Source organism: Trichomycterus rosablanca, chromosome 3, assembly GCF_030014385.1.
Source record: "Trichomycterus rosablanca isolate fTriRos1 chromosome 3, fTriRos1.hap1, whole genome shotgun sequence".
NCBI classification, from domain to species: domain Eukaryota; kingdom Metazoa; phylum Chordata; class Actinopteri; order Siluriformes; family Trichomycteridae; genus Trichomycterus; species Trichomycterus rosablanca.
In genome coordinates, this window is record NC_085990.1 from 51,625,242 (window position 1) to 51,651,312 (window position 26,071).

Sequence of the window (26,071 nt, forward strand, 5' to 3'; positions counted from 1 at the left end):
ATACAAACATTATACAGTAGATGATTGACTGATATACCATAGTGTATATCAATGAAAGATAATGATGGAAATACTCAAGTATAGGGGTCTTTTGGCTACTCTGGAGTTGGGCACTACATCAGAATGAACTACATCCTGTCAAAAAAAGCACAACTCAACTTTTCAGGCATGCTACGGCATCTGGTATAAATTTTGAAAAGAAGGATTGATATTGCAGCAGGATACTTAAAATATAAAGATCAGGGAGTGGGGAATAACATGAACTTTCCTACACATACACATGATCTAAAGCAAATAAAGCATTTTAAAAACCACTTGGGGATAGAAAAAAACAAGCATGCAGTAATATCACCAAACACTCTTTGGAGTATTGCGTACAACATGCTAGGATAACATGGAGCATTCAGATCTGTCTATACACTTCTTAAGTCCATGCTAGATGGAGTATGTGTCCGGCTTTAGGTCGGACAGTCCGGCACCCATGCAACGCTAGGACGGACACTTAATTCTCCTTTTGGAGTGAACTGGTTACATTTTTGATCAATATTATCTGTCATTGGCTCAGGTACATGTCAAAACAAATGCTTTGTATTTCATTGGTTTAACAGCCTCATTTGACTGCTTATAGTTAGGGCTGGGCGATATATCGAGATTTCATAAAATATCGATATATTTTCATACGCGATATAAGATAAGACAATATCGCTTATATCGATATAGATATTGCGTTCCAGTTAGATCTGACAGTTCGTCTTTCTCTTCTCCCTGCACATGTTCACCTGCCCCGCCCCTCTCCCTCACTGAACACAACTCGCCCCGCCCTCCCCACCGCCAATTCTTTCTGCCCTCAGAACACACTTCTGTAAGTAAAACTCCCATGATAGCATGGAGACGGTTGAGGAGCTGGTTAGTAAAAAGAATAATAACGGCTCAATTATTTGGAGATGGTTCGGATTCAAAGTATCAGATGAGCAGCAGAATAATGTATTCTGTAGAGAACGCCGAAAACAAGTCCAGACAAAAGGTTTCAGCTCTGTGTACCTTCATTCGTTTTTCACTTCAAATCCCAAAGATGAAAAACAAGAAAACGAGTCGTTATTCGTTTTAAAAACCAATGTTGGAAAACGGAAATAAACAAACACGAGCGCATGCACGCGCTGACATGCACGTGTTTACTTTATATATAAACAGTGTATGCACGTGTTGAGAAAGTAATAATAGCGTAACGGTGCGTCTCCTGTTGTTCTGACTTGTGTGTTTGTGTATGTGATGTGCATGTATTTGCTCTATTTGTAAAAATCAAACATTATGGGAAGTGACTTCTGTACTGGATGTTGTACGTGGTCATGAAAATCTGATACCTTCCCTACACACTCGCTCCCTGCGCCCTATAGTGCGCTTAACATTCTTAAAGGGCCAGACAATATATTTGTAATTCACATTAAACAACAGGCGAGACGTTAGAAAACAACAAACTTTTTCTTAGAATAGCTCTTTTTTTTTTTTTTTTTAAGGAAAAATAGTTCCTGTGTGAAGCTTCCCCAGCATGAATAATAATAAAAGTGCCTGTAAAAATGTTTGGTATTTAGTATTTGGAACATGTAGCTTTGTCTCAGAAGTGTCTTGTTGTTATTACCTTATGGGATGAAAAAATATCGAGATATATATCGTATATCGCCATTCAGCTAAAATATATCGAGATATTATTTTTGATCCATATCGCCCAGCCCTACTTATAGTGCTACCTATCGTGGGCAAACCTGCGATTAGCCAGTGGTGGGCGAGCCACAATTCGCAGAAGGTCCGCCCTCTAAATGCTAGTCTGTGATTGGGTGGTTGAATTTCGCCCGCTCGCTCTGTTCTGTAAACACCTCTACCTGAGTCAATTACTCCGCTCTCATGCTCAGGAACGCTGTGAAAATGCCAAAACGTTGTGAGTAAAACAGTAATTTGTTGGTTTTACCTGGAAGAATCTGGAGCAGGTCTGAACAGAGCCATCATGGGTTGAATAACAGCCAGAACCATGACGGTACAGCCCAGGTACGGGTGTGAGCCTGCACGCTGTAGAAAACACACACATTAAAAGTATTAAACCTCAGAGGCTGTGATTATTGCTTTTCCACATTTCCACAACCACACTCTCTTCTCCACACTGCACAATTTTAATGAATTATAAAATACAGGGACATTCATGAGCGTAGTGTTGCCTGGTGAATTTGCAGAAAATAGACTCGCTGTGTATGTCATTGGAATGGTAGAATGGTAGAATGGCGCCCCCTGTTGGTAAGATATGACAGTGCATGCTTCTTCTATCAGCGACACAGCGTGAAAGAAATTGCAAAACACTTTAAATATAGAGCTTGACTTTGAGAGCTGCACCTTAGTGTTAAATTAGGTTGACTAAGCTTAAACTGCAGGTACATCAGTCACAAAATCAGAAAAAAATAACTTGTAACAACTACGGAGGAGTGTAAATTTTGGCCAACGTTAATAGGGCTGTCGTTTTGTTGCTTAAAATGCAGCATAACCAGCAGTAAAACAAGCAAGCACACCAGGAGTGACATCTCAAACTTGCAAGTTTGAGTTGGCAGGCCAGGCACCAATGATTGGACAGTGATACGGACAATGATTGGCTTGTTTGAGAGTTGGCGTGCTGGATGGGCTTCCTCATAACTACTGGCTGATTGATTGGTGCACTGGAGATCGGTACGTGACTCTCCATGCACGATACTTTACTTTTATTTATTTATTGAGATGTTTTACGCCACGTTTACACAATGGTTATATTCACGGCAGGAAAGGGTAGGTAATTTATATATTAGTTTATGTGGCGTCTAGCGGTGTTTCAGTATGTTGTTTTATATGTGTTCTTTTAGACCAATTTTTTCAAGAATTTGAGGATTGTTTGTACTTTAGTCTTAGTTAAAAATGTTTTCCACAGTGTTTGGTATTGCTATACATTGTCATTCTTGTAAGTATTCAGGGCACCACGTCATTGTATGTGTCCCGCGAGAGCTTAAAAGACGTACGATTGTCTTAAAATACACCGTAAAAATCCTACATAAACTGCATCTCCCACAATGCATGCCAATTTTGTGACCCGCAAAGTGACCGCATCCCACCACTAGATGGCGGTGCTTCTACATCAGCATTTACCTGAGGCGGTTTTCCAACAAGTGATGCTGAGAAAGATTTACAAATAATCCCAAAATGTACAAGAAGAGAAAATTGAAGCAGAAGGAGGAAATTTAATGAAAGATGTGAAAGTGAAAACAAGTTTGTGCTTCAGGAAGAAACACCGGTACGTCTCTTGTGTTATGAGGCCGTGTCTGTGGGAAAGGAGGACAATATAAATGTAGATATACATTATACATATACACTATAAATTTGGCATTTTGACACCAAACACAAAATTTAGCCTCCAAGAAAAACAACAAAATGTCCAAGACTTAAAAGGCAAAGAGCAATCACAGCAGGATACGTTACAATCGTTACAATCATTTCTTTGAGGGCCACCATAATGCACATGTGGCCCTCAGTAAAAATGAGTTCGACACCCCTGATTTAGGGCATTCGGTCAGCATAGGTTTGATTGGAAGAGGTATTTGGCCATGCACGATACAGATCTCCATATGATCCCACCTTGCGCAGGTAAATAAGAAGCGGTCGGCTATTGCACACGTGTCCAGAGGGTCACGGCTCTCCTCGATGAGGAGCGGAGGTCCGCAGCAGTGAAGGAAGCGAAATCCAATTGGGTAGTTGGATATGAACTAAATTGGGAGTGAAAATGCATTTAAAACATCAACCTGAAAAGAAACACTAACACTAATGGAGGTAAGTACAACAACCCTTCTTTTTTCCCTTAATTTTATAACCCTTGATTACCGCACCCACCCACACGGTGTGATATTTCGGGTTTAGATGTTGAAATGTTATTGAGGTGCTTCCACAATGCTTTTTTTAATCCATCATATGAGTGTATGACTATAAGTGTTGTTGTTTTTATATATAAGGAAGTGTGGGCTGTTTTTTTATTTAAATACGACTAATATTGCTCAGTTTGAGCAATTGAGGATTGCTTAACAGTTGCAGTTATTTCCTCTTTTCGCACTGTTTTCCCATAACAGTGTGAACCAGCAACCTTCTGATTACTAGTCCATCACATTAACTGCTGAGCTACACTGACAAAACAAAAAATAGTGATAGATGTAGGCATGAGGAGGAGTCACATGGGTGAACATTCAGTGGTGGATGATTAGGGTGAACATGAGACGGTACAAATGAGCGTTAGTCATCCAGACTGTGTCCGTATGCATGTCTGTCCTACCTTGCTCCAGCCTCCCCGGTATAAGAACGGCAGTATGAAGCCAATGCAGGTCAGAAGCACCGTCAGCAACATCAAACCGCGGTGAAACTGCAGACAGCAGGAGTGTACCAGTCGTTTACCTTCTTTAACAGCTCGTAATGAGCACTAACAACTAGTCATGCTGGATTTTTACAGTCTTACCTGAAACCAAACTCTCTGTCCACACAGAGTCGTATCAGGCCAGTCAGGTTTAAAGTATCTGGCTATTAGGACTCCAGTGCTGACCGTCATCATCCAGCCAATCAGCATGAACGCACCTGTAAAAATGCAACGTTTTCAGATGTAATTATGGGGCCAAGGGGCAAAGGTTGCTGAACTTAAGTACTCCTATACATACTGGATCAAATGTACTTAATAAGCTCATATATTATTATACATCTATGTCAAATTAGGCTACTTTTATTATTAAGCGCACACACACACACACACACACACACACACACACACACACACACACACACGGCAACTTTTAGTAGCTCCACTTAGCCCGACTGCATGTCTTTGGACTTTGCACCCAGAGGAAATACAGGGAGAACATGCAAACTCCACACAGAAAGGGTCTAACTATCTGGCCGGGGAATAAAACCCAGGCCCCTCTTAATGTGACAGATCGCATGGAGTCCTGACAGATCAAATAGGTCCTGACAGATTATATGGGGTCTTGCCAGAGCTCAAGGGGTCCTGACAGCTCTTATGGAGTCCTGACAGATAGATCTTATGGGGTTGTGACAGATCATTTGGGGTCCTGACAGATCTCATGTAGTCCTGAAAGATCTTATGGAGTCCTGACTGATCTTATTGGGTCCTGATGGATCTCATGTAGTCCTGACAGATCTTATTGGGTCCTGACAGATCTCATGTAGTCCTGAAAGGTCTTATGGAGTCCTGACGAATCTCATGAGGTCCTGACAGATCTTATGGAGTTCTGACAGATTTCATGGGGTCCTGACAGATCTTACGGGGTCCTGGCAAATCTTATGGGGCCCTGACCGATCATATGGGGTCCTGGAAGATCATATGGGGTCCCGACAGAGCTCATTGGGTCCTGACAGAGCTCATGGGGTCCTGAAACATCATATGGGGTGCTGAAAGATCTCATGGAATCCTGACAGATCTCATGGGGTCCTGACAGATCTCAAGAAGTCTTGACAGATCTTATGGGGTCCTGACAGATCATGTGGGGTCCTGACAGAGCTCAAGGGGTGCTGACAGAACTTATGGGGTCCTGACAGATCTCACAGGGTCTTGACAGATCTCATGGAGTCCTGACAGACCTTATGGGGTCCTTACAGATCTCATGGGGTCCTGACAGAGCTAAAGGGTCCTGACAGAGCTAAAGGGGTCCTGACAGATCATGTGGGGTCCTGACAGAGCTTACAGGATCCTGACAGAGCTCAAGGGGTGCTGACAGACCTTATGGGGTCCTGACAGATCATGTGGGGTCCTGACAGATCACATGGGGTCCTGACAGATCACATGGGGTCCTGACAGAGCTCAAGGGGTCCTGACAGATCATATTGGGTCCTGATAGGCAGTTTGCCACATGTTCCATTGTTCATGTGTTACTGTGTTAAATGGAAAGCGTGGAGATTCATCTCACCATGAAATTTGATGAGTAACGGAGAGCGAGAGCCACTCAGATCCTCTGAAGATCCAGTAATAAGTACTTGGTTTGTTGAAATGAGGGGCTGACGGTCATGTCTATGCGTCCTGCCTACAATTCAAGTAAAAGAGAATCCAGTGTTACCAGTATACAACAATATGTTCTTTTTTTTTAGAAGAAATAAACAGAATGGGTTCGGTTTACCGTTATCAGATCGACCGTCAGCCAGGAAGAGGTAAAACATCTGATCCAGGTCAAATCTGTGTTCATCAGGGGCCGGGATGTTTATAGATCTGCGGAAGCTGCACTGGATGACACCATCAGCGAGCCGCCATGCTGTGTCTCTCAAAACGTTCTAGAACAGTCAATAAAATCTTGTCTCAGTATTACAAATCAGTTCACAATATCTGGAGAACACAAAAATACAAGTGTTAACACAAGTGAGCAAAAGCAATTGTGTCATATTCTTAAAAAAGCTGAAAAGCATCCACAGGACAGGACAGTAGGACTCTTATCTGTCAGTCACATGACTGACATACCTCTCAGTTTGCGATTTTCACCTGATTGAACTTTGACCCAGTTTGCTGCAGACCTTTTCAAAGCTCCTCCAATGAGACTAACTGTTTGATATGACATGATAAAAGCAACTCAGGCTGTACGAAAGATCTTATGGAGTTCTGACAGATTTCATGGAGTCCTGACAGATCTTACGAGGTCCTGGCAGATCTTATGGGGCCTGACCAATCATATGGGGTCCTGGCAGATCTCATTGGGTCCTGAAACATCATATGGGGTGCTGAAAGATCTCATAGGGTCCTGACAGATCTCAAGGGGTCCTGACAGATCTCAAAGGGTCTTGACCGATCTCATAGGGTCCTGACAGATCTTATGGGGTCCTTACAGATCTCATAGGGTCCTGACAGATCTCAAGGGGTCCTGACAGATCTCAAGGGGTCCTGACAGATCTCAAGGGGTCTTGACCGATCTCATATCTCAATGCTTAACGTGACATTGTAGTAAACCAACGAGCGAGGAATTTCAATAGTGGAGAGAACCTATGAGCAATAATAATTAGGATACGTTTAGTGCTCCTGTGTCGTTCTTTCAGTACATTAAGACTCTCAGAAAAGCTGATTCTCACAATTTCTCAGAAGCTCGAGCTGTAACACAAGTTTAAAAGTGAAACAGGGAGGAAAATCCAGATGAACACTGATACATGTGGAGCTGTAACACTGGATCTGACGCTTATTCCACATAAAGGATGGCGGTCATGTGAATGCGCCCAAATGCTTTACTCTGTAATTAAAAGATGAGTGACGAGGTGTTTTCACATGCTACTGTTAAGTGTAATGTATGTTTGTTTACTAGACGTTCTGGAGGTTTCATCCAGGTCCATTGTTTTGTTCCCCATCACCTAAAAAAACTCACTACAGTGGGTGGATTGGCTACTCTAAATTGCACCTAGATGCACCTAGATGATCGAGACTAACCTAAAATGTGTTGCCCTGCAATGGGTTAGCTCTCTTTCCACCTTGAACCTAGTATAGGCTCCATACACACCATCAACAATCACAGATATCACGGATTTATAAAAAAAATTATAATTAAAGAGCCACATTTCACATCAGTCATAAAATGACACTCATAAATTAAATGAAATAAACAGAAGCTACAACACACAGCACAGCTACATTAATAGTTGAATGTAAACCTAGAACATCCAGCGACGGTAGTTTTCCAAACTCAATTAACAGTGTAGTGTTTTTAGCTGCTTTACCTTTCAGCATCTCGGACATTTTGACCAAGCGATTGCTAACTGAATTGCTGTAACACTGTCATGGCCGTTGGGCCATTTGGGGCGGTTGTAACCTAGTGCTTAAGGTACTGGACTAGTAATCCAAAAGTCACTGGTTCAAGTCCCGTCAATGCCAGGTTGCCACTGTTGGGCCCTTGAGCAAGGCCCTTAACCCTCACTTGCTTAGACAATATACTGTCAGAGTACTGAGTACTGTAAGATGCTTTGGATAACAGCCAGTTGTGTATCTCCAGTTCACCTCACTTGCACGACTTTGGACTGTTGGAGGAAACCGGAGCACCCGGAGAAAACCCACACATACCCCTTTTCCACCAAAAGAACCCTGGTTCTTGAAGCGGTTCTGTTCAGGTTTCTCTGAACCTTGGTGTTCTGTAGAGAACCGACGCGCGTTTCCACCAGTTTTTGAGAACTAAGCAGCGTCATCATCGGTGGGCGTTACTTAACAAAGTTAAGAGCAGTAATATCATAGTGGAGTGTGTGGATTATGTGCGAGCATTTGAGCTGCTGTTACAGATGTTTGTTTTTATGTAAAAAGCATCGATCTAACAAGCGGTGATAAGAAGACGTGACGTGTTTGTATCAGTTGTTGTTTTCTTTAGTTCATTAAAGTGAGAAGAGCTTTGCGCTTCGGTTTCACCGCGACTCTCGGCGCAAACAGCCGATTTGCTCAGCGCTCGACTTGAGCGGTGAAACATCATTAAAGTTCCACAACACGAACAAACATCTGTGTGAAATAACCATCAAATCCAGTCTAAAATAAAACATGTATCTGTGTTCAGCTGGATTTACTTCACGTGTGTTTATGCAGCTCGGGGAGTTGAAAAAGCTTCACGCTTTATTTTTCACGTTAAGCGTGTTTCGTTCTGTCCGGGTCACTTTTATCACGTCACATCACACAGTTCATCTTTTTAAAGGCGCTTTGAAAATATCAGCGGCAGACTGGCTCGAAATGTAATCAGGTGAAGTTTAAGAGATAAAGATGCAGCATTAAGCTCCATACGAGACCCCAGCTGACGCCGTTGTTGCTGTCGCTGTGCTGTACAACATGACACAACCACTGACGGACGTCACGGTTCGGGCTGAAAAACCAAGTATCCTGTGGTGCCAGATCGGCCCGCTAGTTCGCTGTCTGGAACCTCTTTCTTCCGGTGGAAACACGCGGAACCGGTTCAAAATCAAGTTCGGGAACCGGAACGGGCTCCGTGCCGCGTCGGTGGAAAAGGGGTAACAGACACGGGGAGAACATGCAAACTTTACACAGGAAGGACCCAGAACACTCTACCTAAATATATCAAATCTAGGACCTACTTCCTGTAAGGTGACAGTGCTACCCACCGAACCATTATAACATCCCAATTGGGACAACACATTTGCATCATACAAAAGGCATCAATAAGAGGGCTTAGGATCTTTTGTGCACTGCTGTATTTTAAACTCATGTCTTGTTATGTAAAACTGGTATTTGTTGGGGGATGATTGAAAAATTCCAGCTGTAGAATGAAGAACACACACACACACACACCACACACCACACACCACACACCACACACACACACACACACACACACACGGATTGTACCTGAGAAGCCATTACTGGATGTGTTCTGCCCTCCACATAAGCAGCGCTGATGTCAACGTCTTTGGTGTCACTGATACACATGTAGACGTCATCATTCCCCTATAAGTAAAAGCACACATACATATACAGTGTATCACAAAAGTGAGTACACCCCTCACATTTCTGCAGATATTTAAGTATATCTTTTCATGGGACAACACTGACAAAATGACACTTTGACACAATGAAAAGTAGTCTGTGTGCAGCTTATATAACAGTGTAAATTTATTCTTCCCTCAAAATAACTCAATATACAGCCATTAATGTCTAAACCACTGGCAACAAAAGTGAGTACACCCCTAAGAGACTACACCCCTAAATGTCCAAATTGAGCACTGCTTGTCATTTTCCCTCCAAAATGTCATGTGACTCGCTAGTGTTACTAGGTCTCGGGTGTGCATAGGGAGCAGGTGTGTTCAATTTAGTAGTACAGCTCTCACACTCTCTCATACTGGTCACTGAAAGTTCCAACATGGCACCTCATGGCAAAGAACTCTCTGAGGATCTTAAAAGACGAATTGTTGCGCTACATGAAGATGGCCAAGGCTACAAGAAGATTGCCAACACCCTGAAACTGAGCTGAGGCACAGTGGCCAAGATCATACAGCGTTTTAAAAGAGCAGGGTCCACTCAGAACAGACCTCACGTTGGTCGTCCAAAGAAGCTGAGTGCACGTGCTCAGCGTCATATCCAACTGCTGTCTTTGAAAGATAGGCGCAGGAGTGCTGTCAGCATTGCTGCAGAGATTGAAAAGGTGGGGGGTCAGCCTGTCAGTGCTCAGACCATACGCCGCACACTACATCAAATTGGTCTGCATGGCTGTCACCCCAGAAGGAAGCCTCTTCTGAAGTCTCTACACAAGAAAGCCCGCAAACAGTTTGCTGAAGACATGTCAACAAAGGACATGGATTACTGGAACCATGTCCTATGGTCTGATGAGACCAAGATTAATTTGTTTTGTTCAGATGGTCTCAAGCATGTGTGGCGGCAATCAGGTGAGGAGTACAAAGATAAGTGTGTCATGCCTACAGTCAAGCATGGTGGTGGGAATGCCATGGTCTGGGGCTGCATGAGTGCAGCAGGTGTTGGGGAGTTACATTTCATTGAGGGACACATGAACTCCAATATGTACTGTGAAATACTGAAGCAGAGCATGATCCCCTCCCTCCGGAAACTGGGTCGCAGGGCAGTGTTCCAGCACGATAATGACCCCAAACACACCTCTAAGACGACCACTGCTTTATTGAAGAGGCTGAGGGTAAAGGTGATGGACTGGCCAAGCATGTCTCCAGACCTAAACCCAATAGAACATCTTTGGGGCATCCTCAAGCGGAAGGTGGAGGAGCGCAAAGTCTCGAATATCCGCCAGCTCCGTGATGTCGTCATGGAGGAGTGGAAAAGCATTCCAGTGGCAACCTGTGAAGCTCTGGTAAACTCCATGCCCAGGAGAGTTAAGGCAGTTCTGGGAAATAATGGTGGCCACACAAAATATTGACACTTCAGGAACTTTCACTAAGGGGTGTACTCACTTTTGTTGCCGGTGGTTTAGACATTAATGGCTGTATATTGAGTTATTTTGAGGCAAGAATAAATTTACACTGTTATATAAGCTGCACACAGACTACTTTTCATTGTGTCAAAGTGTCATTTTGTCAGTGTTGTCCCATGAAAAGATATACTTAAATATCTGCAGAAATGTGAGGGGTGTACTCACTTTTGTGATACACTGTATATATACACTGATCAGCCATAACATTAAAACCACCTCCTTGTTTCTACTCTCACTGTCCATTTTATCAGCTCCACTTACCATATAGAAGCACTTTGTAGTTCTACAATTACTGACTGTAGTCCACCTGTTTCTCTGCATGCTTTGTTAGCCTCCTATCACCCTGTTCTTCAATGGTCAGGACCCCATTCATGACCACTACAGGGCAGGTATTATTTCTCAGCACTGCAGTGACACTGACATGGTGGTGGTGTGTTAGTGTGTGTTGTGCTGGTATGAGTGGATCAGACACAGGGGGTCCTGACCATTGAAGAACAGCATGAAAGGGGGCTAACAAAGTATGTAGAGAAACAGATGGACTACAGTTAGTAATTGTAGAACTACAAGTATTTGTAACTTAAGCTTGAAATGTGAACTGAATATTACTTTCATAGATGAAAATACATCATCATAATTATTGGATTGTTCGTGTGTGTATGGATACCAGAAGACCTTACAGAAAGTGTTTAACTACAAACATGCTTCTATACTCAAAGCAGTTTCCCCTAACTTCTCTCCAACTTAGTCATATCCAATTACCTAGTCACATTTCGCTTCCTCTACTGCTGCTACAAGTGCAGTAGCTGACCACTTTTATTTCACCTGCACAAGACATGTTCATATGGAGATCTGTATTGTGCATGGAGAGTCACGCAGCGATCTCTATTATCCCCCGTCTTTGTGCAGCTAACCTTAAACAGCCAGCAGAGGTCGTAATTGCAGCAGTTATGAGGAATCCCTTCCGGCATTCCCACCCTTCAGACAAGCCAATCAATGTTCATACATAATAAGTTTACGGCATTTAGCAGACTTATAGTATACAGTTTAAGCAATTGAGGGTTAAGAGCCTTGCTCAAGGGCCCAACAGTGGCAACCTGGCAGTAGTGGGGCTTGAACCAGCAACCTTGGGATTACTGGTCCAGTACCTTGACCACTAGGCCACAACTGTCCCAAGCCATACAGGCACCCAGTATGTCGATAGCAGAGCTGAGATTCAAACTTGGGGCTCAGTGGTTAAGGTACTGGACTAGTAATCAGAAGGTTGCCGGTTCAAGCCCCATTACTGCCAAGTTGCCACTGTTGGGCCCCTGAGCAAGGCCCTTAACCCTCAAATTGTGCTCAGTCATAATTGTAAGTCGCTTTGGATAAAAGCGTCAGCTAAATGCTGCAAATATATAATATATAATATGAATATATTTACTTCTGTCAATCACCCTGTCTGATTTTAGTGCTACTCTTAGATATTAGTTATTTAGCTATAGGATTAGCTATAACCTGTATTTACATAACATTAGTTATGTAACCTATGTAGTTTAGATTTGCACGTATGCCGCATTATAACTGCTGGTACACTAGAGAAGCGTGGATCAGGGATGAGGTTGGAAAACACTGGCGTGTGTTCCCTTAACAGAGCGCGTTTCAGCATCAGATGACATTAAATCAGATTACGTTAGGAACAGGTTACACTACCATCCATTTATCAGTGGATAAGGCGAAGGAAACATAACCCGCCGCTGGCCCGCTGAGCTCGAACACCACACTCTGCTCCTCTTTTCTAAAGGACAGGAAGTAACAGAGAGCATCGGTCTCCGGATTACAGCCTGCTGGATCTCTCAGGCAGGACTTCCCAGTTCCACAGCCTTCTGAGGTGAACTGTGAAGAAAAAACAAGAACAAGTACATATAATAAATTACTGTAGCAAAAGCTTTTAGCAGACATAAAAGTCATGTATTTTAATTTATTATGCATTTATTAGGAGTTTAACATCATGTTTTACACTTTGTTTACATTCATGACAGAACAGGTTCAAGTTCAACGTCAAACAATTTTGTATCTCGTCTTGCACGTCTTTGGACTGTGGGAGGAAACCGGAGCCCCCTGAGGAAACCCACACAGACATGGGGAGAACATGCAAACTCCACACAGAAAGGACCCGGACCGCGCCACCTGGGGATCGAACCCAGGACCTTCTTGCTGTGAGGTGCTACCCACCATGCTGCCCCCTTGAGGATGTATGGTATTGTTATTTATTTATTTATTTATTTATTTTATTTAGATTCAACTCCGTATTCTCCATGTATTTGTGCCATCTATGGCACATTATGCTTTATGTTTCAGTCTGTTTATAGTTTCTTATCATTATATTTGAAGTCTACTTTATATTCTCATTTTTATTCTGATGACTTAAAGTTACATTAGTGCTGTTCTTGTATTTGCTTGAGTTAGGATTTCTTTGATGGTTCCAGGTACGAGTAGTTGTTCTCTTTCCTTACAAAGTCCAGACTGGACTGAATAATGCAGAACTCCAATTGTTTACTTTATTATTATTTTTATAATTATTTTCCAGGCCACCCAAGGAGGATGGAGGTCCCTCCTGTAATTTGAGGGAGTTTTTCCTTGCCACTGTCGCCCTCGGTTTGCTCAACAGGGGTTTTGGTCTGTTGGTCCTGGATTCTGTAAAGTTGCTTTGAGACAATGTCTATTGTAAAAAGCGCTATAGAAATAAATTTGACTTGACATTTACCAATTCATGGCATGCTAGGCATTAGTTTTCAGTGTGTTTATAATTTCTTTTCTTAATATTTTAAGTCTACTTTATATTCTCATTTTTATTCTGATGGCTGCAAGACACATTAGTGCTGTTCTTGTATTATCTCGAGTTAGGAGTTCTTTTATGGTTCCAGGTACGAGTAGTTGTTCTCTTTCTCTTTTCTCCTTTAAAGTCCAGCACGTCCAGTACAGACTTTATTACAGACCTCTTGTGCTTTATGGTGATGGTTAATGGGATTTTCTCCTTTTATCAGGTGTTGTTGGGTTATTCTGGTAAGACAATACGTCTTCCTCGGTGTGTCTTTGGCTTGCTGTTGACGTTTGGGTGTATCTCTTAAAGTCTGTGGTTAATGTGTTCCATTCAGTTTGCCATTTATCTTTGATTTATGTATTTAATTCATGGTTTTATATTTGGTTTGGTTCTTTCTCTGGCTACTGGATCCACATCTTTTATTTTCTTACTATTCCACCATGTGTCCTAGAGTTTTATATTCTTATGTCATATATTAGGCCTGTTAGTTTGTTAATAGTGTGGCGTCGACAAGACGTAAGGAAGCATTTCTGCTCTTTGACTGTAGGAGGCGCTCTTTTATTTGCGATTGCTCTTGTGTGGATTACACTGGCATGAAAAAGAGACCAGATTTGATATACGGCAGATCCCTCCCACTATACAGAACAAGTAAAGGAACACAACACACTAAACAAAAATGGTAACTCACCGATTCCACATAAACACGAACACAAAACACACCATAAGTCACATCATAAACGCTCCCCACACCATTTCAACCATTAAACCTGCTTTAACTCTTATGAATGCTTAAACCGTGGGCGCACTGCATCAAAGGCGTAAGCAGGATGGAAAGTCCCTTGCTTTAAGGCCTCCGCATACTTCCTGCGAAACTAAGTACGTGAGCGTTGCACGGAGTCGAACGCGCCTCCGCGAGCTTACAAGCTGGCGTACTTCTAGCCTGCCGCGTCGTCTGCTTCACGGCTTCAGGTCACGCTGTGATATTTATCATGCTAAGTTTCATAACTACCGAAAAATGATAGCTGCGTCCGAAATCGCATAGTTAAACAGTACGTACTAAATTAAAGGCAGTGCGGACTGCTCGGCCGGTACAGAAGTAAGTTCTTTCAGTAAGCAAGTGTGCTGTGTTTGCATACACAAAAATGCTGCCAAAGCAGTAGATTATCCAGGTACTTTTCATGTACTGTTTAATAAATACTACGGGTGGGGCTGCTCAGGTGGCGCAGCGGTAAAAACACACGCTGCAACCAGAGATGGATTCCGGATACATGGTATTGAATCCAGCTCGAGGCTGAGTGGCTACATGAACAACGATTGGCCAGTTGTTCAGTTGGGGGGTGGGACAAGGGGCCGGATGTGGGTCTCTCTCTGTCAGAATGGTGCAGTTACGACCTCTGCCGGCTGATTAGAGGCGCCTGCACAAGAGATGAGGAAGGAGTGCCCTTAGGGTGTGTCTCTCCGCATGCAACGCTAGGTGGCGCCACACTCATCAATGTGTAGGTGAAAAAATGCAGGCGGCTGCTGCTCATGTTTCGGAGGGGATGTGGGTTAGCTTCGAGCTCCTCGGTCAGGGCAGGGATCGGCATAGACAGAGAGGAAGCACGATGCAAATTGAATAATTGGACGTGCTAAAAGGGGAGAAAAAGGGGAGAAAATGCAAAATAAAAATAAATAAATAAATACTACGGGTGTGTTCAAAAAGCTAGTGATCTCTCTACACAGACGCATTTTACGTCATCCTACGCGCCCTCCCGAGAAGGAGGCTGTTCGAAATCCTAGATGCCTTAATAAGCTGTCTAGTTAGGCATCTTAACATTTCAATGTTATTTTGACTCAAGAACGAGGGAGCATCGGAAGCGTCCTTAGTGATCAATCCCAGCATTCAGTGCGGCAGCTCTTCTCTCACAGAAAAATTAAAAACATGGCTGACGGTGCGGAGAAACGAACAAGTTATTTTCTAGCGTAAATAAATGATTATTGATTTTTAACTTGCACAAGTGTTTTTATTTGCAAATTGGGGCTCGTAAGCAAATGTGACCGTTTTCGGTACACGAAGGGAGATGTTGGTTGACATGCTAGCGCGCTGTGCCTCCCCATCCCATTGGTTTGAATGGCAAGATGCGAACTAAGATGGAATCGCTGTCTAAGTAGTGCGTTCGAATAACCTGTCTTATGAGTCGATGACTTATTAGAATCCTCTCTACTGAGGCAGCTGCCTATGTAGGCAGTAAGACAGCAAGGCAGCTCACTAGGTTTTCGAACACACCCAACGTATTCGGACAAACTACCTGCTCATGCGTACTGTTCAATATGGAAGTAGCGATTGATCACAGTTGAGACGCTCATCAAAATCGTCCATGTTTGTTTCCATATCGACCAATCACAGGCGTGTCGCGGAGTGTCATCGTCTGCGGAGTTCACCCAGCTTCCATGTGCGCGACAAGGCGAGTGAAGCCTTCTGCTTTCTCCGCAATTATGTCACATCGGTCGCCAAAGCCAGGCGAACGTCGTCCCCGCATGAAGTATGCCGAGACCTTTACTGTCACGGCTCGCCACAATAGTATTTTGTGTATTACTGATGATGGGTGGTCTGGTGTGTATGACTAGTGCTCTGAGGCATGATTCTGAGTCATATTATTATTTTATATATATTTTTAGCACATTATGATTCTGGACGGAAGGTAGTAATTATATAGAAAGGTTTTGGGTTAAATTACTCATCAAATTGCAGAAGTCGCATTTCTCCTGTCTATCCAGGCTTGAACATTCACTATCTGGACCGCATCCCAAATTCTAATCAGGGTGCTAGAATACTAACACCATAATTGCGGCTGCACTAATTTGACTTATATAACAAGTAGAAGCTCCCTGTTCACGTTTGAGCTTGCTACTTCATTTGTAGCTCCTGGGGTGGCGCAGAGGTAAAGCACGCCAGCCCACCAGTGCTGACATTTTGAGCTTGTGAGTGCTGGCCGGTTGAAGAATAACATGAATTTTAGTTATTAATTTGGATTTTAATGGCATGTTTGACACATATGTGTCATTTTATGGAAGATATTTATTTTGTTTCTGTCTGCTTATTTTATCTTTTTATTTTATCTTATTTTTAATATATTTTCTCCCTTCTTCTTCCGATTTTTAGCACGTCCAATTTTTACCCACTTGCGTTACGCTTTCTGTCTACTGGTGCTGACCCCCGCCCCCACTGAGGAAAGCGAGACTGACACACGCCCCCTCCGACACGTGCGCAGTAGCTGACTGCGTCTCTTCACCTGCACAAGGCGAGTTCATGTGCGGATCAGCCTTGTGCACAGAGAGCCACACCCTGAACAGCATAGTTCCTGGGCAGCACCATCAACCAGCCATCAGTTATGAGAGAGTCCCTATCCGGCTCCCACCCTGTATGAACAACAGCCAAACGTTGTTCATGCAGCCGCCCAGCCGAATGGCAGAGCAAAGTTTCGAACCAATGTATTCAAAATCCCAGCTCTGGTGTGCTAGAGTGTTTTACCGCTGCGCCACCTGAGCAACCTAGTTTCATTTTTATTTTTAGAGCTGTGAGGTGGGTTAAAACTGTTCTTGTGTTGTCTTGTGTAAAAAATTATTTTAAGGCTCCAGGAATGTGTACTTGTTGTCCTTCCTTGGTGTATTTGGGGCGTTCTATCAGGATGCAATCATGCAAAGTTAAAAGAAGCGGTCGGCTACTGCACGTGTTAGAGGGGTGTGTGATGGTTGCGGCCCTCCTAAATCAATAGTTAAAGTCTGTAGCAGTAGAATATACGACTATATTGGAAGGAAAATGCTTAAAGAAACATGACTGCAGGGAACAACTGACACGTGTAAAAAAGCTACCTATTTAATAACAGAATGCAATTTGAGACACACCCAAAAGAGTTTTCTGATATATTTAAGCACTCGTTTTCACTCAGAACTGAACAAACACATAAAACACAGCACACTGTTCCACGCTACTCTGTCCATATTTATATTTACTATGACTGCACTATTGTTTCTAAAGTGTGCAATATATTCAGTGCAATATCTATGCTACTCGGGGCATGTGCAATACCCTACAGCTACCTCACTGTGATTTTTTGGGTGGTGGATCATTCTCAGCACTGCAGTGACACTGACATGGTGGTGGTGTGTTAGTGTGTGTTGTGCTGGTATGAGTGGATCAGACACAGCAGCGCTGCTGGAGTTTTTAAACACCGTGTCCACTCACCGTCCATTTTATTAGACACTCCTACCTAGTCGGTCCACCTTGTAGATGTAAAGTCAGAGACGAACTCCAGCAGCACTGCTGTGTCTGATCCACTCATACCAGCACAACACTCACTAACACACCACCACCATGTCAGTGTCACTGCAGTGCTGAGAATGATCCACCACCTAAATAATACCTGCTCTGTGGTGGTCCTGACCACTGGCTACTGTAAACTACAACTCCAGGGGAGAATGCTTTCCTTATATAGATTATTCCTTAAAGGTTAATACGTGCTGTAAGTAACACCATGTACATCTTTATGATTGATGTGTATTGTTGCACTATTGTGCTATAATTACTTGAATACCTCAGAATACCTCTGCAGACCTTCATTCCTGACCGAGAAAATCTAACACACACCCCCCCCCTTATATCACACACCAATCTCCATTACTTTCCCCACATGTCTGTGCAGGTGCCACCGAACAGCCACCAGAGGTATTCCCACTCTTGGACGAGCCAATCGTTGTCCATACAGGCTGCCCGGCCCTTTTTGGAAAAGCGTTTGGACCCAGTAGGTACGAAGCTAAAAAGAAGACAGCATGTCACACTTAGGGTGTGGTGCTGGTTGTACACCTACTATGTGTAATAGACCGCTGTGGTTAGTTAATACGTCGGCTTAAGGCGATTTAATTGGCCGTTCTCAAACACGCATTATCTTTGTTTGTGTTACTGCAGCCCTAATAACTTTAATTTCAGTGCTGAAGGCGAAGCTTGTGCCAACTTGCACAAACACACACACTGCACCACTGTCAAACATCATTAAAATCACAGTTTCAACAATAATAATTAACACTAATGATCAGTATGGACATGATTTTTAAGATCAAGCATGCGGCTTCCGTTAGGCAGGACTTACAGGGCGGGTCAGACGCGCCGAAGCCGTAGTCGTCTGAGCTGCAGAAGTAGGTATCGATGGAGGTGGAGACACGCCATTCTGAGACAAGACGGGACCTGGAACCTTCACCCAAAATAATTCATATTCCTGAACCACAGTCACTCTGAAATGTACACAGCACACACACAAATATCAGCTTTTGTCTTAAGACTACAGGAATTATTTGAAAAAAATAATGGTACATGGACACTCACAGAAACTGGACACTGGGCAGAGGGTCCTGTGGCGCGTTCCAAATAACCTGAACTTCTTTCTTATGAACTTTACTGGTGTGACTCACAGCAGATGCCTTAAGAAAGAAAACAGAAACTGGTCATGTTAAGGGAAATGTTCTCTTCTCTTATGTCTTCATTCCTTTACTTAAGTCATGTGTACGTTCGTAATTTCCTCGTTTGTAACAGCCGTGGCTCGACAGACCCGTGCAGTATAAAGTGTTTTAGTCTGTTCTAATCTTCCGACACGCCTCACGTCTTTGGCAGGTTCTTCCAGTGCATATTTGTTTTCCCTCTCTTCATCCTCCATCTGTTTGTTTCCACGATATCGGGAAAACCTCTCTCATCTGTTAACATGGTAACGCTACCTTATGAACACATGAGCTGTATCTAATCTGCACGGTGCTCCATAGCGCTTTTAGCAGCGAACAATATCATATGATTTGTGTCCTATTAAAGCTTACAGCTGTTGTATTAACTATGGTACGGTATGGCGGTATATGAAAAATCCATATCGTATGAGCAATCAAAGCCGGTATACCGAATGTACAGTCATACCGGCCAGCCCTAATTTCACACTAAACCTTAATGTGGTTATTCTACTGACCAGTTAAGCCAGAGTAGGTAGCAGATCATATAATATTCCTCTATAATCAGTTGAGAAAGAAGCTTTCAGAGCAGTAATTAAACACTGGATTCCAGGTTTGTCTTACAGGATAAAAATACTTCAGGTCAGTCACTAAACCAACGTTATAAGTGAACTGGAAGTGGAGATATATAAAGTCGTCCTTTTCTACAACAGACCAGTGGTCAAGTTGTACAGTGGACTTTTTATGCATTTTCTCTCCATTTTCCTCCCAATTGAGCGCACTCAATTTTGTCTTCCGCTGCCGAGAGATACCCGATTGCATCCGAGGAGAGCACGTCTCTTCGGACACGTGAATAGCCCTCCTCTTCTCTGCCCTGCATTCTGCCAATCAGGGTCCCAACACAGCGTATGAAGACCCACCCCACCCCCACATAGTCCGGTCCCCGCCCACAGATACGGTGGCCAATTAGTATCTGCTGCAGGCACTGCCAATTATGCCCGCTAGATGGTGCCCAGCTACCGGAATATCCCGCTGCGCCACCTGGGCACCACAAATGTGGTTTTATTTGTTAAAGGGAGAGTTAAGGGTAATTGTATAATACTTAAATATTAAATAAACAATAAATATTGTATTTATTCTATCTGTTTCACTCGTACTGATTCCATCATATATTTTGTCATTTTGTGAGGCCAAGCAAAGCTTATAGTATCAAAACCTTCATTATATACATGGTGACATTAAAACTTATTATATTATATTCTATGTACTTATGACAGTAAAATAAGCCACATAAATATAAAAAGTCTCAGTAATACAGAAAATAAAACATACCGTGATAAACCGTGAAACCGTCAGGATCTTAAAAAATACAGTGATACAAATTTTTGGTCATACCGCCCAGCCCTACTACCATCATAATCAAATGATTTTTGCTGTTCAACACTGTTATATTTGATGGTAATTTCTGCAGTCCTGTTTTATAGTGCTATTCTTTTTTTCTCTTTGTGTATCACAGTAAAATATGAAATAAAGGTAACAATCTGGGTTATTATCTGTTTAAAAAGAAATATGACGTCAATAACATAATGCTGACATACAGTCAAAAGGAAAGAATTCAGCGAATCAGAGTAATAGTTATAATTTAGCTAAAATGTCGTGTCGTTTATCTTTTACAGGTCTGCATGTGGTGTTAAGTGGGTCGAGACACCGTATATATACAGTGTATCACAAAAGTGAGTACACCCCTCACATTTCTGCAAATATTTTATTATATCTTTTCATGGGACAACACTATAGAAATAAAACTTGGATATAACTTAGAGTAGTCAGTGTACAACTTGTATAGCAGTGTAGATTTACTGTCTTCTGAAAATAACTCAACACACAGCCATTAATGTCTAAATGGCTGGCAACATAAGTGAGTACACCCCACAGTGAACATGTCCAAATTGTGCCCAAAGTGTCAATATTTTGTGTGACCACCATTATTATCCAGCACTGCCTTAACCCTCCTGGGCATGGAATTCACCAGAGCTGCACAGGTTGCTACTGGAATCCTCTTCCACTCCTCCATGATGACATCACGGAGCTGGTGGATGTTAGACACCTTGAACTCCTCCACCTTCCACTTGAGGATGTGCCACAGGTGCTCAATTGGGTTTAGTCCATCACCTTTACCTTCAGCTTCCTCAGCAAGGCAGTTGTCATCTTGGAGGTTGTGTTTGGGGTCGTTATCCTGTTGGAAAACTGCCATGAGGCCCAGTTTTCGAAGGGAGGGGATCATGCTCTGTTTCAGAATGTCACAGTACATGTTGGAATTCATGTTTCCCTCAATGAACTGCAGCTCCCCAGTGCCAGCAACACTCATGCAGCCCAAGACCATGATGCTACCACCACCATGCTTGACTGTAGGCAAGATACAGTTGTCTTGGTACTTCTCACCAGGGCGCCGCCACACATGCTGGACACCATCTGAGCCAAACAAGTTGATCTTGGTCTCGTCAGACCACAGGGCATTCCAGTAATCCATGTTCTTGGACTGCTTGTCTTCAGCAAACTGTTTGCAGGCTTTCTTGTGCGTCAGCTTCCTTCTGGGATGACGACCATGCAGACCGAGTTGATGCAGTGTGCGGCGTATGGTCTGAGCACTGACAGGCTGACGTCCCACGTCTTCAACCTCTGCAGCAATGCTGGCAGCACTCATGTGTCTATTTTTTAAAGCCAACCTCTGGATATGACGCCGAACACGTGGACTCAACTTCTTTGGTTGACCCTGGCGAAGCCTGTTCCGAGTGGAACCTGTCCTGGAAAACCGCTGTATGACCTTGGCCACCATGCTGTAGCTCAGTTTCAGGGTGTTAGCAATCTTCTTATAGCCCAGGCTATCTTTGTGGAGAGCAACAATTCTATTTCTCACATCCTCAGAGAGTTCTTTGCCATGAGGTGCCATGTTGAATATCCAGTGGCCAGTATGAGAGAATTGTACCCAAAACACCAAATTTAACAGCCCTGCTCCCCATTTACACCTGGGACCTTGACACATGACACCAGGGAGGGACAACGACACATTTGGGCACAATTTGGACATGTTCACTGTGGGGTGTACTCACTTATGTTGCCAGCTATTTAGACATTAATGGCTGTGTGTTGAGTTATTTTCAGAAGACAGTAAATCTACACTGCTATACAAGCTGTACACTGACTACTCTAAGTTATATCCAAGTTTCATGTCTATAGTGTTGTCCCATGAAAAGATATAATGAAATATTTGCAGAAATGTGAGGGGTGTACTCACTTTTGTGATACACTGTGTATATATATATATATATATATATATATATCGTATATATCCACCTGAACCGTGTCGTATCACAGGGGTTGAAGCTTTACCCTGCGTTCATTTCCCCGCCCGAATCATTGATTGTTCTGCGTTCACATGGGCAGCATCGTCTCAAAACTCGAGCTGACCTTTGGTTGTCATACTTTAACTGTCTGATAGCAGACAGTAAAATCATACTTGACAGTCTAGTATCTACATGGCGTACAGAAAAACCAGCTTCACCACAAATCAGGTACTTTTCCACCCAGTTTACCACAAATCAGACAAATTTGTTCCTATTGGTAATCGCCACATTGCTTCATATATAATTTGCCTAAAGTTAAATTTAGGTCAACTTTGACATGTCGCTGACTCCGTCAACTGTGACAACTTTGCGGTGATGGGGCTTAAACTAGCACCTTCTGATAACTAATCTGATTACTAGTTCCTCAATCACTGAGCTACCGCTACACTGCCTCCTGACAGTGAAAATCGCAGCTCTAGGGCAGTTGTAGCCTAGTGGTTAAGGTACTGGACTGTACTGACTTACAGTACACTGCCAGGTTGTCACTGTTGGGCCCTTAAGCAAGGCCCTTAACCCTCAATTGCTTAGACAATATACTGTCACAGTACTGTAAGTCGCTTTGGATAGAAGCATCAGCTAAATGACGAAAATGTAAATGTAAAATTAATGACAGCCGGTCAAGTTGAGCTGCATCTGATCACTGACTTTTCTGAACTGTCCATCCACAACCTAAAGGCTTCCAATGCTTATTCAGACCAAAGCAAGACAAAACAAAGCAAATTTTAGCATTTAACAAAGTGGACCTCCTGACCTTTACGTGGTTACACGAAAGAAGCTGTGAGATGTCAGGACTGAGGAGAGTAAAAGACCCTACAGGTCCCGAATTAGGATTAGCAGCATCTCGGACTTGGATGAGGAAGCCTGTGAAGTACGCGGTCCTATCTGAGAGGAGTGTGGATATGGTCACTGTGAATAAAAGAAACACAAATATGGCATTATGATCAGCAAAATGCTAATACAGAGGTACCTTGTAACTCAACGTCCCTTAAACTCAACATCTTTGGAACTTAACGCCCTTCGTCGAGAAATTTGTACCCTTAAACTTAACTTGTTCAGTTTATTTTTTTTAAACATATATTCATTTATTTTCAAATTAACAACGAACAGCCGCTTTGTTCGGCGCTCGGCTTGATCGGTGCAGTAAAACATCATCAAAGTGTGAATATGAGCCGAATCTGCATTAGTGTGGAATAAGCGTCAGATCCAGGGTTACAGCTCCACGTGTATCTGTGTTTATCTGGATTCTCCTCCCTGTTTCACTTTTAAACTTGTGTTACAGCTCCAGCTTCTGAGAAATGGTGAGAATCAGAATCAGCTTCTCCCAGAGTCTAAATAAAGCTTAACGTGGTTTAATGTAGTAAAAGAAGGAGACAGGAGCACTAAACTTCTCTTCATTATTACTGATCATAAGTTCCTCCACTAATCACATTCCTCACTCACTGTTTTACTACAATAAGTCACGTTAAGTTTTGTGCACCGCCGTCACACTTCATAGGAAATAACGGCACAGCAGCGCAAAAGCTATTTAGCCGCTTCTCATGTGAATGCGCTGGTACTGAACGGAATACGTTATTCCAAGATCAAGCATCTCCACCATTAAGAAGTGTAAAGAAAACAAAAGGAATTAAAGGTAAAATGCGATTTTTAACTGTTTAATTGTATTTCAGTGTTTTTATATTATATTTGTGTTATTTTCAGTGAATAAGTGTAAAAAAAAACCTCATTATTTTACATGAGCCTAAAATATACACAATTCCACGGGACCATGGAACACATTAACACATTTTCCAAACATCCTTATAGGAAATAAATACCTTGAAACTCAACATCTTTTAAACTTGACGCCACTCCCAGAACCAACTGGCACTGAGTTTCAAGACACTGTAGCAGCAGTGCTTACAAACATTACTAGTGCTGGCAAGAGAGAGAAATGTCTTGTGTAACACATCAGTTTTTGGCACAGTTTATTAAACTTGTACCATCTTGAGCAATAATGTAAAACACTTCTGTTTTATAACACCAAACATCCTCATCATCCTGGTGTTACTGCTTTAAAAAAAATGGTTAGAAATGCCGCTCAGGTGGCGCAGCGTGAACAACAATTGGCTGGTGGGAAAGCTTGACCAGGGCTCCTTATAACTGATGCAACTACGACCTCTGCTGGCTGATTGATGGCGCCTGCACAGAGGTGAGGAATAATGCGTTGACCAGGGTGTGGCTCTCCGTGCACAAAGCTGATCCGCATATGAACTCGCCTCGTGCAGGTGAAAAGATGAAGTCGGCTACTGAACTCGTGTCGGAAGGGGCATGTGAGAGTTGCGACGCTCCTCAGTCAGCAGTGGACGGTTGTATCGGTAGAGGGGAAGCATAACGCAATCAGGGTAATGCAAAATATTTTAATGTTTATTAAATTCATCAATAAATTTCCCTTAATCCTGGGTCGTTGCCACTGAAAACACTGGGCGCAAATCAGGAAATCCCTGAACAAAGAGCCAATCCATCACAGGGCAACAGCCTTCCCTCCCTCAGACACAGCCAGCGTATGTGTAGACGCGAAAAAAATAAAGCATCATAGTTTTTATAAGACATACGACCTCAAAAGTGCTGGACTTTACAGGAATCTGTACATATAGAAAGTGTAATTCGACACCCAGATACCTTTAATCCGATCTCCAGAAGTTAATACGCTCTTATCCACGGTGATGTTGTATGGAGGGGGTTTAGGGCTGGAGGAGTGATGATGACTAGGGGTCATGTCTTCACATGATTCCATTACTTTCCCGTTGGGGTAGCAAGCAGCCAGCTTTACACACACGATTACCAGGAACAAGGCCTTTACATGGATCTAAATATAGAGGAGTAATAATAAAACACACACACACACACACACACACACACACACACACACACAGGAAATCAAAAAAGCTTCTTCACTTCCATGGACAGTAAACCAGAGACTGGACATGAACATGTAAATGCTGAACTTTTAAAAATGTATTTAAACGTGTAGATCCAGCTACAATAAACCAGACCGAGCGTGCACACGTAGGCCAGTGGTTTTAAGTGCTGAATAATCAGTCCTTAAATGTGAAGCTGCCTGTAAATAAGAGATAAGACTTTATGTAGTTCAAGTAGGCAGTTGTCTTGTCACAGAGTTCAAGGAGTCCACAAATATTCGGCTACATGAGCAAACCATACACAAGCACACACATATTTACAGCTCAAAAAGAAAAATAATAAACCTTCATCTGCATTTTACTACGATTTTATTACACTACATTACTATGTGGATTCTGAAAAGAAGTATTTAATTGTATTTTTCATTAATTATTATACTTTAATACACACTGATGATGGAGTTACACACCTCACTGTCACTGCTGGACTGAGATTAATCCACCAACCAAAAATATCCAGCCAACAGCGCCCCGTGGGCAGCGTCCTGTGAC

The 26,071-nt window shown here is 42.8% G+C and overlaps 1 protein-coding gene across 1 annotated transcript in view; it reads right to left on the reverse strand.

Annotated features, from left to right (window-relative positions):
* Positions 1 to 25,476, reverse strand: part of frrs1b (ferric-chelate reductase 1b) — a gene marked incomplete at its 5' end in the record, with an annotated part of 32,313 nt that extends 6,837 nt beyond the window's left edge. The window contains 11 exon segments of the mRNA XM_062992221.1: positions 1,964 to 2,061; positions 4,328 to 4,414; positions 4,508 to 4,623; positions 5,967 to 6,080; positions 6,174 to 6,324; positions 9,365 to 9,463; positions 12,642 to 12,824; positions 18,879 to 19,020; positions 19,112 to 19,206; positions 23,374 to 23,528; positions 25,281 to 25,476. Coding sequence (XP_062848291.1) covers positions 1,964 to 2,061; positions 4,328 to 4,414; positions 4,508 to 4,623; positions 5,967 to 6,080; positions 6,174 to 6,324; positions 9,365 to 9,463; positions 12,642 to 12,824; positions 18,879 to 19,020; positions 19,112 to 19,206; positions 23,374 to 23,528; positions 25,281 to 25,476 — 1,436 coding nt within the window.
* Positions 25,477 to 26,071: the final 595 nt, after the last annotated feature.